The 16,653-nt window shown below is 44.0% G+C and overlaps 2 protein-coding genes across 3 annotated transcripts in view; one reads left to right on the forward strand and one right to left on the reverse strand.

Moving 5' to 3' along the window:
• CHRNA3 (cholinergic receptor nicotinic alpha 3 subunit) overlaps nucleotides 1–16,653 on the forward strand; it is an 18,679-nt gene continuing 2,026 nt past the window's right edge. The window contains exons 1-5 of the mRNA XM_084816841.1: nucleotides 1–249; nucleotides 7,709–7,848; nucleotides 8,258–8,302; nucleotides 10,831–10,940; nucleotides 13,107–14,124. Coding sequence (XP_084672967.1) covers nucleotides 195–249; nucleotides 7,709–7,848; nucleotides 8,258–8,302; nucleotides 10,831–10,940; nucleotides 13,107–14,124 — 1,368 coding nt within the window. The 5' untranslated portion in view covers nucleotides 1–194. The remainder of the gene's footprint in view (nucleotides 250–7,708; nucleotides 7,849–8,257; nucleotides 8,303–10,830; nucleotides 10,941–13,106; nucleotides 14,125–16,653) is intronic.
• CHRNA5 (cholinergic receptor nicotinic alpha 5 subunit) overlaps nucleotides 14,844–16,653 on the reverse strand; it is a 20,951-nt gene continuing 19,141 nt past the window's right edge. Inside the window, exon 8 of one of the 2 annotated variants that reach the window (XM_084816840.1) lies at nucleotides 14,844–16,573. In XM_084816840.1, coding sequence (XP_084672966.1) covers nucleotides 16,520–16,573 — 54 coding nt within the window. In that variant the 3' untranslated portion in view covers nucleotides 14,844–16,519. The remainder of the gene's footprint in view (nucleotides 16,574–16,653) is intronic. The other variant, XM_084816838.1, reaches the window with a different exon arrangement.

Below are 16,653 nucleotides of genomic sequence, written 5' to 3' on the forward strand. Positions count from 1 at the left end.
ACAGAGCGAGAGAGACATAGAGAGAGAGACAGCGCGCTCCCTAGTACAGAACTATGGTTCAGGGTCCTTCTCAGTGCCCATAGACTGCATCCACCAGAAGCTAGGTGGTCTATTTTGCAAGTCTGTCTGTACGATGCTGCCAGCTGACTGTATCTCCAGAAGGCTCTGTGGATGAGTGACAAATTCATAGCAAAATGGGGAGGACTCAGAAGCTGCTTCTGGTTATTGCTATTTTCTTCTTCCTTCAAGGTGAGTGAGCTTTCTTCCGCCTTTTGGAGAACAAGGGAGAGGATGGGCGGTTGTCACAGGAGGCACTTCCTACTGGTCTCAGCTTTGAACAGAACCGGGGTTTGGCTTGGTGGATGTCTCTAGCAGCACGCCCTAAGATTCGTCTTCATTTTGGAGATTGTGCAGGGTTGTTGCTGCTGTTGTTTTTTCTTAGTTTCTCCTTCGAAAAGCAGACAGCTGGTTTGGAATGCTAAACAGTTCTTGTAATTTTCCAGGAATCAATCTAAGAAAGGGTGGGGAAATGTCTGTCCATATTTAAATTCTACAGTGTGGTGGAGGCCAGAAAGAGCAAAATCTTTGAAATAAGTGCACCTCGTCTCTGCTAAGCCTGGAATTTCAGCTTCAAGATGTTTGTTATGGCAGCTGAGTGGTTAATAGAGTTCCATGGCAATGTGGGTTGGCACTGGGGTAAACTTAATAGGAGAATACTCCAAGAAAGGAGAGCAGGGTGGGAAGAAGAGAGATGATCAAATAGGCTGAGTATGAAAACTACAAGTATTTTATGCCAAGGAAGCTGTTCAGCACAAATGCAAATGAGAGCTATGAACAAAAAGATCTAAGTGCTAAAATGATCATCTTCTAGGAGGGTAGAATGTTCTCTCCCTTAAAACAACCATCTCTGAAGATATTCAATATTTATACATACATTTACTCAGGATGAATAATTCCCTGCTTTTTTTTTTTGCAAACCAAGAGCGAGTTGCAACCATCTATTTTCCAAGCGAGGAGTTAGTTTTTAAAATATCTTGTACAGTCTGAACTTTTGAAGACTGAGTGCTAAATGCAAAAATCTACTGAGAATAAGTATATTTTTGATTTTTTTTATAGATCAGGCTTGGAGGCATATTGATTTCCCCTTTTTTCCTTAAGGGTGGAATATAAGGTGTGAAACTTTTACTGCCCAAATGCAGAGTGCACTTTCATGTTTCTGTTATATAATACAGAACAGTTGCTGACCCAGGGGAACTGCTACAGGTTCTCCTAAGTGCAAAATGTTGAGCCAAAATGCTACATGTGGGAAGAATAAATAGCACTGAAAATTCTGAAAGTGAGGTTCATAGGAAGGCAGCCTACTCCTAGGTTGGCCTCTGCTGACACAGTGGTAGTAGTTCAGTGGTAGAGCACCTGCTTTGCATGCAGAAGGTCCCAGGTTCGATCCCCGGCATCTCCAGGTAGGGCTGGAAAAATCCCTGCCTGAAATCCTGGAGAGCTGCTGCCAGTCAGTGTGCTGACAATCCTGGCCTAGATAGACTAATGCTTTGACTCAGTATAAGGCAGCTTCCTATGTTCCTATGGCCCAAATCTTTAGGTCCGTCACACACTGAATCTGCCTAGATGTACAATGAAACTGCATTATATTGCTTGAGTTGGTGGTGCATCAGATACACAACAAAAATGCATGTGGTCAGAGGACCACAACCAGGGGGCAAATGTAAGTTCAGAGTCTACACTGCATTGCAAATGATGTTGGGAGTTTGTCTGACTGTCTCTCTCCGCAGCCACCCCCACCCCAAATTCCACCGGTTTAGAGAGAGCGCCGAAACATGCACTTCCAATCTAACTCCACATGGTAGCAACCTCAGTACAACTACTTACACTGTTGTAAGCAACCTCAAGCTTACAACAACCACTCATTGTAGCTCTGAGGCCCTCTGCCTACGACTGGATTTTACATCTGGGGAGTTTATTTGATGGAGGATTTATCCAGGAGGGGGATTCTGTTGCCATTTATACTTGTGATGCACAGTTGCAAGGAAAAATGTGTGTTTCAAAAAGATCAATAAAAACAGAGTTTAAAAAAGAATAGCAAAGAACAACAAAACTGGTTTAGATCATGTAATACAATTCTCAGCAACTTATCCGTATGCAAATATTGCAGAATGAGAGGAACATAAGAAGCTGCCTTATACCGAGTCACTGGGTGTCAAGCTTGGTCCATCTAGGTTAGTGCTGTTTATACCAGCCTTCCTCAACTTGGCACCCTCCAGATGTGTTGGACTACATCTCCCATCATGCTGCAGGGTGCCAGATTGGGGAAGGCTGGTCTATACTGATCGGTAATGGCTGTCTGGGATTTCAGACATGAGCTTTTCCCAGCCCCACCTGGATTGTACCTGGGACCTTTGCATGCATCAAAAGGCATCTCTGCACCAGCATTTAAAACAGGGCTTTCTGCTTCCATTTTAAATGCAGGATCACGACGACTCCCTTTTTCACCTGCTTCCTTTCCCCCCTCCCCTTTCCCCCTCCTTCTCCCCATATCTGAGTCTTCCATTATCTTTTGCAGCTTTCCCTCTTTTCACGGAGGGAACTGATGCGGAACACAATGGGGTAACTTGATAGCTCATTATCTGCAATCTATTTAAAAACAGAACACAGGGCATTTAGTGCAGGAGATGCCCTGGAGATTCACAGCCTCATGTAAAGAGCCCGCAAACTTCTGTGAAGGAGCAATCTCAATCGCAGGATAAAAGCTCGGTGTGAAGAAAGCCAAAGTTTGCCCAATATTGGTCTGGCTCCAGTGTGAGCCTGCTCCAGTTTGCACACAAGAGCTTTTCAGCTTCTGCTTTCTGGAAGCAGCCTTCATACCCCCCACCAAACGTTAGAGCTTCCCCTGAACAATGTCCAAAGGACTGATGTTTTACAGGAACATCAGCCACATCCAGTACCAGGAAGCACTTCGCATATGCTCATACTCTTCCCTGCATCTAACCCACCAGTGTCTGTTAGCTCCATCTTTACTTCATCATGAATTGAAAAATACCAAATATATTTTAATCAGTCTTCCCTCTGTGGCCTTAATAGAAAATGTCACCATACAGCTTCAGAGCTGGGCAAATGTACATCCTGATATCACCTCCCACATCTCTTCCCTTCCCTTCCCTTCCCTTCCCTTCCCTTCCCTTCCCTTCCCTTCCCTTCCCTTCCCTTCCCTTCCCTTCCCTTTTCTTGTGGTTAAACATATTTTGCTAATTCCTTCAGTGAATTTCTTCCATTTATGACCTTGCAGAGCCCAGGTTAACTATATGATCCTTGTCTCAAGCTTCTCCCTTTTGTGTGTGTGTGTGGGGGGGGGGGATGCCACAAAATAATTCAGTGTGTGTGTGTGTGTGTGTGTGCACAGTGTGTGTGCATGGCTGAACTGTTTTAACCACAGAAATTCAACATGGACCATATTTTTAAAAGTAGTAGACAACCTGATGGAGTTATTGAACGGATAGTTATCTGGTTGAGAAATGCACCTAGGATTAACAAGCAAGACAATTATCTTTATGGTATATAAATCATCATGTTTTATTTATTTATTTAATTACATTTCTATACTACCCAATAGCTGAAGCTCTCTGGGCAGTTCACAACCATTAAAACCGTAAAATACAACATGAGATACATTATTCATAATGGATTATGTGTCTTCAGTTGATGTAATTATTTTTAAGGTGATACGTTATATCCTGGCATGTTTTTAATAAAATGTGTTTAAAAAACCCAAACCTAATAACAAGCCCCCACTCTGGAGAAGGAGAAGCAGTTTGCAAACATTAACATTAAACATGGACTAACTGAAATACGTCCAAGAAGTCTTGGAACCACATGCCCTAATAGGCCAATTTAGCCAGCACAGCGCAATGCAGGGACGTTCCTTCCTTTCACTCGCCTTCCCTGTTTTGTAGCAGCAGCTAATGTAAAAATGATTCATTTCCCCCATCTGCATTTCTCTTGATTGAATTTAGCAAGGAAAGGAAACACACACAGCCCCACCCTTCCCAGTTCATTGTATTGCCACTGGCTCGCATTAATTATATCATTTAAACGTATGCTGCATCTTGTACCTTTCTTCAGTTGCCACATGGGCATTAAAGAAATTAAACTGGGTACTTCTCTGCATCTGAATAATGAACCCCAAACTACCCTTCTCTGGTTTAATTTGCTGTCTGTTTCCTGCATCTGCAGAAGAGAGGAGGGGGGAACCCTACAGGATAAGGACAGCTGCAGAACAATTGTTGTTCAGTCGTTAAGTCATGTCCGACTCTTCGTGACCCCATGGACCATAGCATGCCAGGCCTTCCTGTCCTGCGCTCTCTCCCGGAGCGTGCTCAAGTTCATATCCATTGCATCAGTGATGCTATCTAGCCATCTCATCCTCTGCCGTCCCCTTCTCCTTTTGCCTTCAATCTTTCCCAGCATCAGGGTCTTTTCCAGTGACTTTTCTCTTCGCATTAGGTGGCCAAAATATCTGAGCTTCAGCTTCAGTATCTGTCCTTCCAATGAGCAGTCAGGGTTGATTTCCTTTAGGATGGGCTGATTGGACCTCCTTGCAGTCCAAGGGACTTGTAGGAGTCTTCTCCAGCACCATAGTTCGAAGGCATCAATTCTTCGGCGCTCAGCCTTCCTTATAGTCCAGTTCTCACAGCCATACGTTGCTACTGGGAAAACCATAGCTTTGATTATACGGACCTTTGTCGGCAAGGGGATGTCTCTGCTTCTTACTATGCTGTCTAGGTTTGCCATAGCTTTCCTCCCAAGGAACAAGCATTTTAATTTCATGGCTACAGTCACCGTCTGTGGTGATCTTGGAGCCCAAGAAAGTAAAATCTGTCACTGCTTGCAGAACAATAATAGCCTGTTATTTAGTTTTCCAAGAAAATGATAGTTGTGGACATGAAGCACCCCCCGCAGAGGAATGGGAAGGACCAAAACACAGTGGAACACAATGTGGTTTGTATAGAGAAGGTTGCAGGTTCAATCCCTGGCATCTACACTGAGCTAGGGGGCAAGGGGGAGCCCAGTCTGAAACCCTGGAGAGCTGCGGTCAGTCAGCATGGACAATACTGGGTTAGATCAGGGATGGGCTGAATGTAGACTGTTGTTAAAGTTTTAAAACAGTTTTAAGTTTTAATTGCAAGTTGCCATTGGGGAGCCTATTTGGGCCAAAGAGTGACTCATACATGTATAAATAATAAATTATAGATCAGCAAGGACAGATGAAATGGAGGACTTCTTCACACAACACATAGTTAGACTATGGAATTCGCTACCACAAGATGTAGTGATGGCCACCAATTTGGATGGCTTTAAAAGGAGGTTAGACAAATTCCTGGAAGATAAGGCCATCAATGGCTACTAGTCCTGATGGCTACATGCTGCCTCCAATATTAGAGGCCGCCGTATGACTATGGACAACAGTTGCAGGGGAACATGGGTGGGAGGGTGCTGGTGCACTCATGTCCTGCTTGTGGGTTTCCCTGTGGGCAGCTGATTGGCCACTGTGTGAACAGAATGCCGGACTAGATGGACCCTTGGTCTGATCCAGCAGGGCTTTTCTTACGTTCTTATGGTCTTAAGGGTCTCCAACTCCCAGAGAGCTTTGGCTATTGGGAGGTATAGAAGTGTAATGAATGAATGAATAGTTTAATAATAGCCATTTCAAGGTCTAATTTAGACTGTTAGAATCCCTGATCTGTAGTGGCCCAGATGTAGATTTGTGTATGCTCAGTGCAGTCTCAGTGCAGGAGACAGATCCATCCTGAGCTACCACTTTGCATCTGGGCTACAATTGATGGGCCTTGGGCTACTGTAAAAATTGAAGGAGATCATGCAAGGCAACTCTGTAGTCTGTTCACCCTTGAATTAGATGCACCAATAATCTGAAATGGCCTAAGTCAACTTCCAATGTTCCTAGAATATTTCAGAATCCCAAGCCAAAATGCTGGGAGGTGTGTGTGTGTGTGTGTGTGTGTGTGAGAACAGTGGTGCAGCTAGGGCTGGTGATCGGGGCCAAAGCCTGCCCCCAACCACAGCCTAGAGGCCTCCCAAATGACCAAGAACAGCAGATGGTGATGAGCTTTTCTACATGAGACTGTTAACTGGCTGTTAATTCGCTGTATCTACTTTCAATTTGGTCACAGATCAGATCAGTTTTGTCGCAGATAAGATCAGAGCACTATGGGAGGAGTGTTTCCTTTCTTCCTTTTCCACTACATAACCTCTAGGTGGCACTGTGGTATAGTGGAACAGCGCAAATACACAAGAAGCAGTCACACTTCTTTCACTTTCACAATTAAATGTTGCATTTTCCCTGCTCTAAAAAAGCTCGCCAAAAGTGCTGCTTAGATACAAAAGCAAAACTGGAGGGTCACAACATCATCTAAAGAACCTGTAAACAACCGTAAGGAATGACAAACACACAATAAATGCCTTGTGTAGAAAAGCCCAAGGGCAGTGGCTAACAGGCCCTGTGTCAGCATCCGGGCTTGAAAACCCTTGAGGGCTGAGGCAGCTTGCTGCAGCATCCTTTCTTATTTTTCAACAATTTAGAGTTTAGGATCAGCCAACCGGGCATGTACATTTTGCTCATTTCATTATTTTTTCTTTAAAAATATATTACCCTTTCTACAGCAAAGTGATGCTTATTTCCAAAGAAATGTATTTAGAATCGGAGCAGCAGAAGCAGATGTCATTTTATTCTGGTAGTCATGATAGTGCTGTGATTTAAGGGAGTTCAAAATACAAAATTGCACATGCTCAGAGTATTACTTCTACAAAATCAGGATTGGCAAGCAGGTTTTTGTTTTGTTTGTTGCTCTAACTTACCAGGAACATAGAACCAGTTGTGAAGCATGGAATGGCAGTTGGAGGGACGGAAGAGAAATGTTAGTTGTTTGATTTACAGCTGAAGTAATGCACATCTAAGCCGCCCCCCCATCCCCGACTGTTGTCTAGGGTCTAAAATTACCTAGCTATACCACTGGGGCAGGCATGGTCAGCCAGCTGGCAAAGGCCTATGCTCCAGCAGGGGCCCACTGACAAAATCCCCCTGGATTTGCTGCTCCTCCTCACCACTGCAATCTGCTTGTTCACCTGCCTCTTGCTCTGGCCCAGTCAATGGAGGTGGTGGTGGGAAGCAGTAGATGCCACTGCCTGCTCTCTCCCAGGCTCTCTGTCTGTCCAGCCAGCAAGTGGTCAGGGCTGGCCCTAACCTTAGGTAAAGTGAAGCAATTGCCCCAGGCGGCAGATATTGGGAGATGGCAGCAAGGTACTGGAGGAGAGACCTGTGTGACATGCAGCCTGCCCTGTGCCCCCTAGGTGAAACTCCTGCCTTCAGGCGCAGTGGAAGATGCTGTCCCACTGTCAGTGTGGCAGTAAGATTGAACTGCCAGTCCAGCAGGCTTTTGTACATGGGATGGGAGGGGGCGCTATCTTGTCCTTTGCCTCAGGCAGCAAAATGTCTTGGGCTGCTGCTGCAAGTGGTAGCAGTGATGGGAAACAGGATGAGGAGCAAGAGCGGCTGGTGATAATGGCAGTAAGGAGATAGATTCACTGAGGGAGAGGACCGCTGAGGGTGTCTTGCCCCAGGAAGGGCCCTCCAAAACCTGGAGCCAGCCCTGCGTGCATCTTTTCTAACTCTGCCCTCTTTTAGGCTCTTATTGTTCCGAAGACGAGCACCGGCTTTACGATGAATTGTTCGCCAATTACAACAACATCATCAGGCCTGTGGAAAATGTATCTGACCCGGTCATGATTTGGTTTGAGGTGTCCCTCTCACAGCTAGTAAAGGTGGTGAGTAGACTAGAGGCTGCCTTCGTCACAATGCCGTTTGCGAAATACCAATTTGTGTCTGGTTGTCCGCTAGCTCCTGAAATCAAACATGCTGGTATCTGGGTCTGAAACAAAACCCTTCGGGTCAAAGGGTGGAGCCAAGAACAGCTCCCAGAGTGGAGCTTAGCCAGTTCCAGGTGGCCTTGTTTTCTAAAAAAGATGGTTTCGCGGGATGGGGCCTGGTGCAAAAGGGGCAGGCAGGGGGAGGAACTGATAACTGGCCTGAAAGAAAAAAAAATCCACCTGGACCAGTTTTTTCCTGGTTGCTTAGCAATCCTACAACTGGGCCCAAGAAAAAGACTTAACTCCTCCCCTTCACCCCCAATATAATGAAGGGCTTTGAACACAGCTACAATTTTTCTTTCCCCAGGATGAAGTGAACCAGATAATGGAGACCAATTTATGGCTGCGACATGTAAGTATACCTCCACCAGATAAAAATAAAATAAAATACACAGGAACCCGCAGGTGTTTTTTTCAAATCGTTAAGTATTTTTTAATTTTATATGTAGATGTATTGGGTGGAGCAGGGAGGAAAAATGAAAGGAAGCCCTAGGGGGGAAATAGATTCCAAATTCCTAGCAGCTAGGATTTTTAGCTGCTAGGAATTTAGCTGCTCTCTCTCTCTCATGCACCCACCCCAAAGGAAATCCCAAAAGTGACCTCCTTGATGCCAGGCATAAGGAAGAGCAGACACAAGAACATTTTTTATGCACTTCTGACACCTAGTGGTCATCTGTCTTGTTTCAATGAAACAAAATCACAGATCTTGAGCCCTGAAGGAATTCCATGGTCACAGTTGAGAGATCTTCGGGATCTCAGAGATTTCCTCATTGGGTACCCCGTCCCCATCTTGAAGAAATAGAAAATTAAGGGCAAGAGGTTACGTCCTAAGCTACAGCAATTGTGTTTTGCAGTGCCTGGTGACAGTCTCAGGCAGATTTAGCCAGCCACTGAAAAAGGTAGCGCCTGGGACCACAGAAGAAAGTGATTGTCTGTAAATTCTGTCCATACAGTTACACCCAGCATTGCCAGTTACCTGGAGCTCCAAGGGTATAGCAGCAGCTAGATGGTATTTATTTGTAATACTTACATACCACTTAATATAATAACATCTCTAAGTGATTATAGTAATGTTAGATTTTATCATTCTTCTCGGAGCCTACACAACCACCTCTCCATGAAGTTACAGACACCATGTGGCAAGTTTTTCAGGACTACCAATCAGCTTTCCAGTTGTTTCATTTCATTTCTTACATTTCTATACAGCCCAATAGCCAAAGCTCTCTGGGTAGTTTACAGAGATTAAAAACCTTAAAAATACAGTATTATGCATAATATAAAAACAGTGTAGCTACACACATATAAACAGCGCGCGCACACCCCCCCAAACAATATCTCATGACCTGATTAAAAATCTATCATATGCTGCCAAATGCCTGGGAGCAGGGGAAGGTTTTAACCTGGCACCAAAAAGATAACAATGTTGGTGCCAGGCAGGCCTCACTGGGGAGATAATTCCATAACCAGGCGGCCACCATTAAGAAGGCCCTCTCCCTTGTTGCCACCTTCTGAGCCTCCCTCAAAGGAGGCACCTGGAGGAGGGCCTTAGATTATGAGTGGTGTACAGGTAGGTTCATGCCAAGAGAGACACTCTATTAGGTATTGTGGTCCCGAGCCGTGTAAGGTTTTATAGGTCAAAACCAGGCCCTTGAATCGGGCTTGGAAACATACAGCCAGCCAGTGCAAATGGGCCAGAATAGATGTTATATGTTTGGCTTTATTGCGTGGAGCACATTGGACATGGTTGAGAGAGACATCACTTCCTCTGGTGCTTGGAGAGATTTCTTTCACCTCGCTGCCACCTCAAGATCAAACAGGTTTTTGGAAAAATAGAAAAATCTGCAAAACCTATATTGCCAAAGAGCGATGAACACATGTAGCAATTTAAAAGAAGTCATTTTTGTACACCTGGGCAGGTGCAAGAGATAAGCTCTTTTGTAGCAACACATGAGGCCCCTGAAAGAAAACATCAGATGCATTCATTTGTACGGGGCCAGAATAGGGTGCTCCAAGAGATTTGCTGGTAATGAATAACAAAACAGAGATGCATGACTTATTGGGTCAAGAATGATGGAGTAGTGGCAGCAGCAGGGGGAGGGTGTCTATGCTTCAAAAGATACTGCCATTAGTTCCCACTTTCTATATTTTAAAGACTCTTTTTATGGACCTTATACTTTTTAGCCTATACTTTTTATACATGTTATTTCTTTTGCCTCTTATTGTTTTTATTGTAAGCTGCCCTGATAAGTTATTTGAAGGACAGGACATACATTCAAACAAGCAAACTAATCTGTGTGGTGCTGGACATCCTCCTTGGCAAAGGTTTGCTGAAACATCACTCCCTGCAATGCACAAGGCGCATGTTCCAGCTGCCATTTCTGGGTTAAGACGAGAAATCATTGCATTTCCAAAGTATTAAATGTTGTCTCAAAGGTGAGCAAAACCAAGAAAAAGGGAAACCCCCACCAGAACTGCCAGAAAAGTCAAGGGCAATGGGGTAGAAAAAAGGATGTTTAATGCAATAGAAGAACTCCAGTGCATTTTGGACCCTCAGGTCCTTCTTCTGGGTACTTTGCTAGAATGCAATGGATAGCATAGGACACTGGAAATATGGAGTAAATAATATCAATTGCATTCTAACAAAGTACCTTGAAGAAGGACCTGAGGGTCCAAAATGTGTTGGAGGTGAGACCACGTTCCAACACGGCCCAGCATTTTGCCAGCCCCACACCAGGTATGAGTTGGCAGCCAAATGAAGGATGGATTCAGTATGTACTAGAAACTTGAGCATAGTGAGAAAATGGCTACTTAACAGGCACAGTTTTCATGGTACTTATAACTCTAAACACTGCTTGCTTTTTTTTCTTTTTCTTTGATTAGATTTGGAATGATTACAAACTCAAGTGGAATCCTGACAAGTATGGGGGTGTTCGGTGTATTCGAGTGCCATCGCAAAAGATCTGGAAACCAGACATTGTGTTATATAACAAGTAAGATGACAATATCTGATCTACTCTTGATACAATTTGCACTACATGCGAGCACACATCCTTTTAAAAAGGTGCAGTTAAATCCATGGCTTGTACCAGCTTTTCTCAACCTGGTGCTCTCCAGATGTTTTGAATGGCAACTCCCAGCATTCCTGACCATTGGCTATGCTGGGTGAGGCTGGTGGGAATTGTAGTCCAACACATCTGGAGGGCTCCAGGTTGGGGGACAGCTGATCAACTCTGCATGGCTCTCCAAGGTTTCAGGCAGATATTTCCCAGCCTTGCTACTAGAGACTGGAGTCTATCTAAATGCTAACCACATGATCCAACCCAGAGGCACCGCAGAAAGAAACAATCCCACATGCAACAGTTCATACCATTTCTTCAGGAAATTGAATGTTTCCTTGCTCTTTACTGTGTCATCTCCCCATCCCCACCCCTTCATGCAGCAAATTTGGTCAGTTTTCAATGTATTTGATCAAATTCCCCACCCCCCATCACATTTTCCCCAGGGAGGGCCCATGGCTCAGTGGTAGAACATATGCTTTTCATGCAGAAGTTCAGAGTTTGATCCCCAGCATCTCCAGGTAAGGCAGGAAAAATTCCTGCCTGAAACCTGGGAGAGCTGCTGCCAGTCAGTGTCAGCAATACTGGGCTAGATGGACCCATGATCTGACTCAACATAAGGCAGCTTCCTATGTACCCTGCAATCTTCGGCATATTCAAGCAGAGGCAAGTTGCATTCTACCTAATCGGGTTTATTCCTTAGTAAACATGTTTAGGACTGTAGACTTAATGTGGCTTAAACATTATATTCAATAGTAAAATGCAAAGCTTTGTTTAGAAACTATGTTTAAGGGAATACATGTAAATAAGATCTGACAAGCCACTAACATACAATTCCATTGTTTTATTTATGTGGGTTTTAAAAAATATATAGAGGTAGTTAGTTATCTGTTAACATACTAATTTTTGCAAGCCCTGAAAAGTGTGTGTGTATGTGTGTTTATGCACATGCCATGCATGTGTGTACACACACACACACACACTCTCTCTCTCTCTTCCTAGGGTTAGCCACCTGAAAAAAGTTAAAATTACAACCATGAATCTTCCTAATTTTACTAGTATCATATCAAATTATTATGTTACTAATTCATTTTATGAAGTACATTTTTAGGACAGGAAAATTTCTCAGAAAGATGTAGCTGCAGAAAAATGTCTGCCTCTGATGTCACTGATCCAGGTGACAACTTCTGGATTAGTGACAGAATGTAACTGATCCAGGTGGCAACTTCTCAGTGACCAGGTTTGCACAATTATGGAAGAGGAAATAAGTCACAGTGGCTTATTTCCCCCTGCTCACACCCCCAGTCATGGGCCAGTGGGATTTGCATAATTACCTTCAGCAGTGCAGCTTGTCATGTTGTGCAAACCTGAGTAACAAGCCACCCAGAACTCTACAACAACCCATGGTTTCTGGGTGGCTTGTTACCCACGGCACAACCCGACACTGCCGAGGGCAATTATGCAAATCCCCCTGGCATGCGACCGGGGTGGGGTGGTGAGTTAGCTGTCATGGCGGATTTCTCCTCTGTGGTTGTGTGAACCAGGCCAGTGACTATAGCACTAAAAAAAAGTGGATGAAAGGAACAATTGCAAGAATATTAACCAGTGCAGGAATTAGGGCTACAGTTGCAATTTGGGCAGTGCTACTTGCACAGACCCTACTAGTTCCTTTGGGGAAACTGTGACCAATATGGTGATCAGTAATTCCTACATGAGTGTTAGGTGTGCTGAATCCGTCTCCCAGCTCCCTCCATCTGGATGACCCCTGCTTGTTGTTTATAGCATTCTGTTGCACAGCTGCAGTTGAATAATCTAATGGCTGCACTTCAGTGCAGAGCAATCTCCTTGATGACCTTCCAGTCCCATTTGGCTCTCTCATGTTCTGATTCACCAGAATTAGTACTTTTCCTACGTGCCTGCATAGGTGGGCAACTTGTGGCCCTCCAGATGTTTTGGCCCATAACTCTCATCATCCCTCACCATTGGCTATGCTGGTGGGAGCTGTAGGCCAAAACATCTGGAGGGCCACAAGTTGCCCTGCCTGTGAGCACATGATTATTTGACCAAAGGAACAGCATGATGTTCATTGTTTTTTTACAGTGCCGTCGGGGACTTCCAGGTAGATGACAAAACCAAGGCATTGCTGAATTATACCGGAAATGTCACTTGGATGCCGCCAGCTATATTTAAGAGCTCGTGTAAAATAGATGTGACCTACTTCCCATTTGATTACCAGAATTGCACCATGAAGTTTGGCTCCTGGTCTTACGACAAAGCCGAGATTGACTTGGTTCTAGTTGGCTCCACTATGAACCTCAAGGACTACTGGGAAAGTGGAGAGTGGGCCATTATTAAAGCACCAGGCTATAAGCATGACATCAAGTACAACTGTTGTGAAGCTGTCTATCCAGATATCACCTATTCCCTTTATATCAGGCGGCTGCCCTTGTTTTATACCATCAATATGATTATCCCATGTCTCCTGATCTCTTTTTTAACAGTCTTGGTATTTTACCTCCCTTCAGACTGTGGGGAGAAAGTAACGCTGTGCATATCGGTCCTTTTATCCTTAACTGTTTTCCTTCTGGTGATCACGGAGACCATTCCTTCCACCTCCCTGGTGATCCCACTGATTGGAGAATACCTCCTCTTCACCATGATCTTTGTCACTCTCTCTATAGTCATCACAGTCTTTGTGCTCAATGTGCACTACAGAACTCCCAGGACCCACACCATGCCTGAGTGGGTGAAAACCATCTTCCTAAACTTTCTCCCCAGGATCATGTTTATGACCAGGCCGGCCAGCAAAGATGACAACGATGAGAGCCAGAAGCCAAAGTCACCTTACAGTACTGAGCTCTCCCACTTAAACTGCTTCAGTGCCCCAGAAACCAGGTACTACAAAGACGACTTCCTGTGTCAAGATGTGGTATGCAGCTACTGCCAGCATCAACATATAAAGTATGTCAAAGTGAACAGCAACCTGACCCAGAGCTCGAGTTCTGAATCCATAGATGCTCTGCTTTCATCTTCAGTTATAACGCCAGAAATGAGAGATGCAATCGAGAGCGTTAAATACATTGCAGAAAATATGAGACTACAGAATGAAGCCAAGGAGGTATGGGGAAGTTTCGTTATTCAAAGTACATGCACCACACTTCATGTTGTGAGGCCTGGTGCTGAATGAGTGCACGCAGGGTCAGACCATTTGTCCACCTGGCCCAGTATTGTCTGCTCTGACTGCCAGGGGCTTTCCCATCACCTACTACCTGAGCCTTTTAGGAGATACCAAGGCTGGCAGCAGACTTCAGGGGGCCCACAGGCATGGTGCTGCCAATGCCCCACCTGCTTCCTCATCCCACTCCTGCTGGCCACCTCCTCCTCCATTTCCTTTGCCCACCTGCCTCCACCTTCCCAGTTTCCCTGGGGGGCAGCAGCACTTTTGAATGGGAGGAAGACCAGCACACAGCTTTGCACCTGCCACCTTAGACTACCCCAAATGCAATGCCAAACCTGTCAACTTTGGGCATTGCATTCTGGTGGTGGACCTTCTTAGGGAGTTCCACAGATTTTGTGTCAGTATTGTGAAGGCTCTGTTCTGCAGAGCTTTCTGCCAGACCTGAGCCACCACACCTCAGATTGTGAAGGCATACAGAGCAAGGCCTCCAAGGAAGATCTGAACATGCAAATTGCCCAGAGAGCTTGGGCTATTGGGCAGTATAGAAATATGGTGGTTTTTTTTCTTAAACTAGGCACAAATGGGAGAGGTGGTTCTTCAAGATGCTGGAAAGTCATTTACAACCTGAGCATGACACAAAAACTACTAACAAAATATTTCCAGAATCAAAATTTATTGGAGTGTGGTATGTAAATTGTATGCAGCATGACCAATTGAGAATGTTCCATTTGATTGTTGCTTTGTGCACAATTCAAGAACAGAGCTGGGTGTTCAAATCAGATTGCATATTCAATAGAAATAATCAATAATGAAGTACTCCAAGACATTATGAGAATTCCAGAAGCAAATTTAGGACATGTGTATAATATCACACCCTCTTTGTTCTTGAATAATTATTCTGGAGTAACAGACCAGGTCAGTTAGGACAATCCTACACATGTGTACACAGAAGTAAGTCCTACTATGTTCACTGGTGAAACATTCTCTTAGAAGGTGTTCTGTAAAACAGTTAATTTATTCTGGAATAATCATTCCTTTAAGATGCCAGCTAGGTTCCTGGCAGTACATTAGAAACTCTGCCCATGAAAGTAAATATTCTCCTACCTTTTAAGGCAACACTTCAAATATTTTTCCAATAAACCTCTGAGGATATATTCAATATATCTGTAAGTTTCTTCTTCCAGTCCAGACTCTAGTGCACCCATGGAAATCTCTGAAAGGATCTTCCCAATTATTTTTAGTGTTGGGGAAAACCCCGTACTCAGTGAGGGTACACCTGGATAGAAATCCCTGCCTACAATTTTTGCTTACAATATACACAAGCTGCACACCTCATGCTGTCAAGACCCTCTTACTGTATTTAGCCATAGGCCATCACAATACAGTACAACACTGACCCTGCCTAAAAATGGCAGACCTAATCCTGTCATGATTAGTACATTGCAACTTTCCCCTTCAAAATACCAGGAAAAGGTGTTTCTGGAATTTCAGTGTTAATATGTGCTACTAGAGGATTTTAATTTTTTCTTGGAGAGTGTTAAATTTTCAAATAACCTTCCACACAAGGGTTGATCAAGAGATACGGGGACCCACAGTATCAATTTGAGTCCTCATATGTGGCTGGTACACATGGTATGCACACTGACATTCAATGTGCATATCCATCAAGAAAACAAACCCCCAAGGTGTCTCACAACTTCTGCATGCTCACAGAAACACCTGAGTCAACATTAGAGCAAAAGGTATAAACTTCCTTTCCCTTCTATTCCACATCTGAAACTCTTCACATTTCAGAGGTGGCAGCCAATCTACTCTTCAAAACAACAATGGCCTGCAATTTTGAACTTGGCATCTGAGAATACTGCCACTGCTTTGAAATCATGTAATGAGAAAAGAGCCACCATTGCAACAAGAAATCTTACAGAAGGCAAGCTCAAGAAGCTGAAGAGGAATATAGAGATCCCAGTCATAGGCTTGCTATGGATTTTAGCATTAATGAACAGTTTAAATTGTTTTGTTTTAATGGGATGCTGTTTTGAGTGCCATTAGGCAGTTTGCAGCTTAAATCTGAAATAATTAGCAGAGAGGTTAATGGAAGAGCACTTTAGCTATAGCCTTGCATTACAACCTACTAAGCATGTCTGTTAAACCAATAATATTGATAAAGTATACAAAATACAGACTATACTGGCTTTGATGCCATTGTACAAGTTCTCAAAAAGAAGTTTTTTAAAAGTGGGGGGGAAGAGGAGGGTGTATATGAAGGAAAGAAGATGTATATATATGCAGATGCATTTGTGTACTTCCATGAAACCTGAACAAAAGCACAATAAAATTAAGTACATGGAGATGGTGAGGGATGACCATTTACAGCCGATTCTTTATCAGCCTGATGGAAAAGAAGAAATAGTGATCACACACTACTATATCAGTCCATCCACGAAGTCCCATCACAAGGTTGATTTTGTG

Source organism: Heloderma suspectum, chromosome 11 (assembly GCF_057233095.1).
Source record: "Heloderma suspectum isolate Gila_16-S chromosome 11, 16-S_ref, whole genome shotgun sequence".
Taxonomy (NCBI): Eukaryota; Metazoa; Chordata; class Lepidosauria; order Squamata; family Helodermatidae; genus Heloderma; species Heloderma suspectum.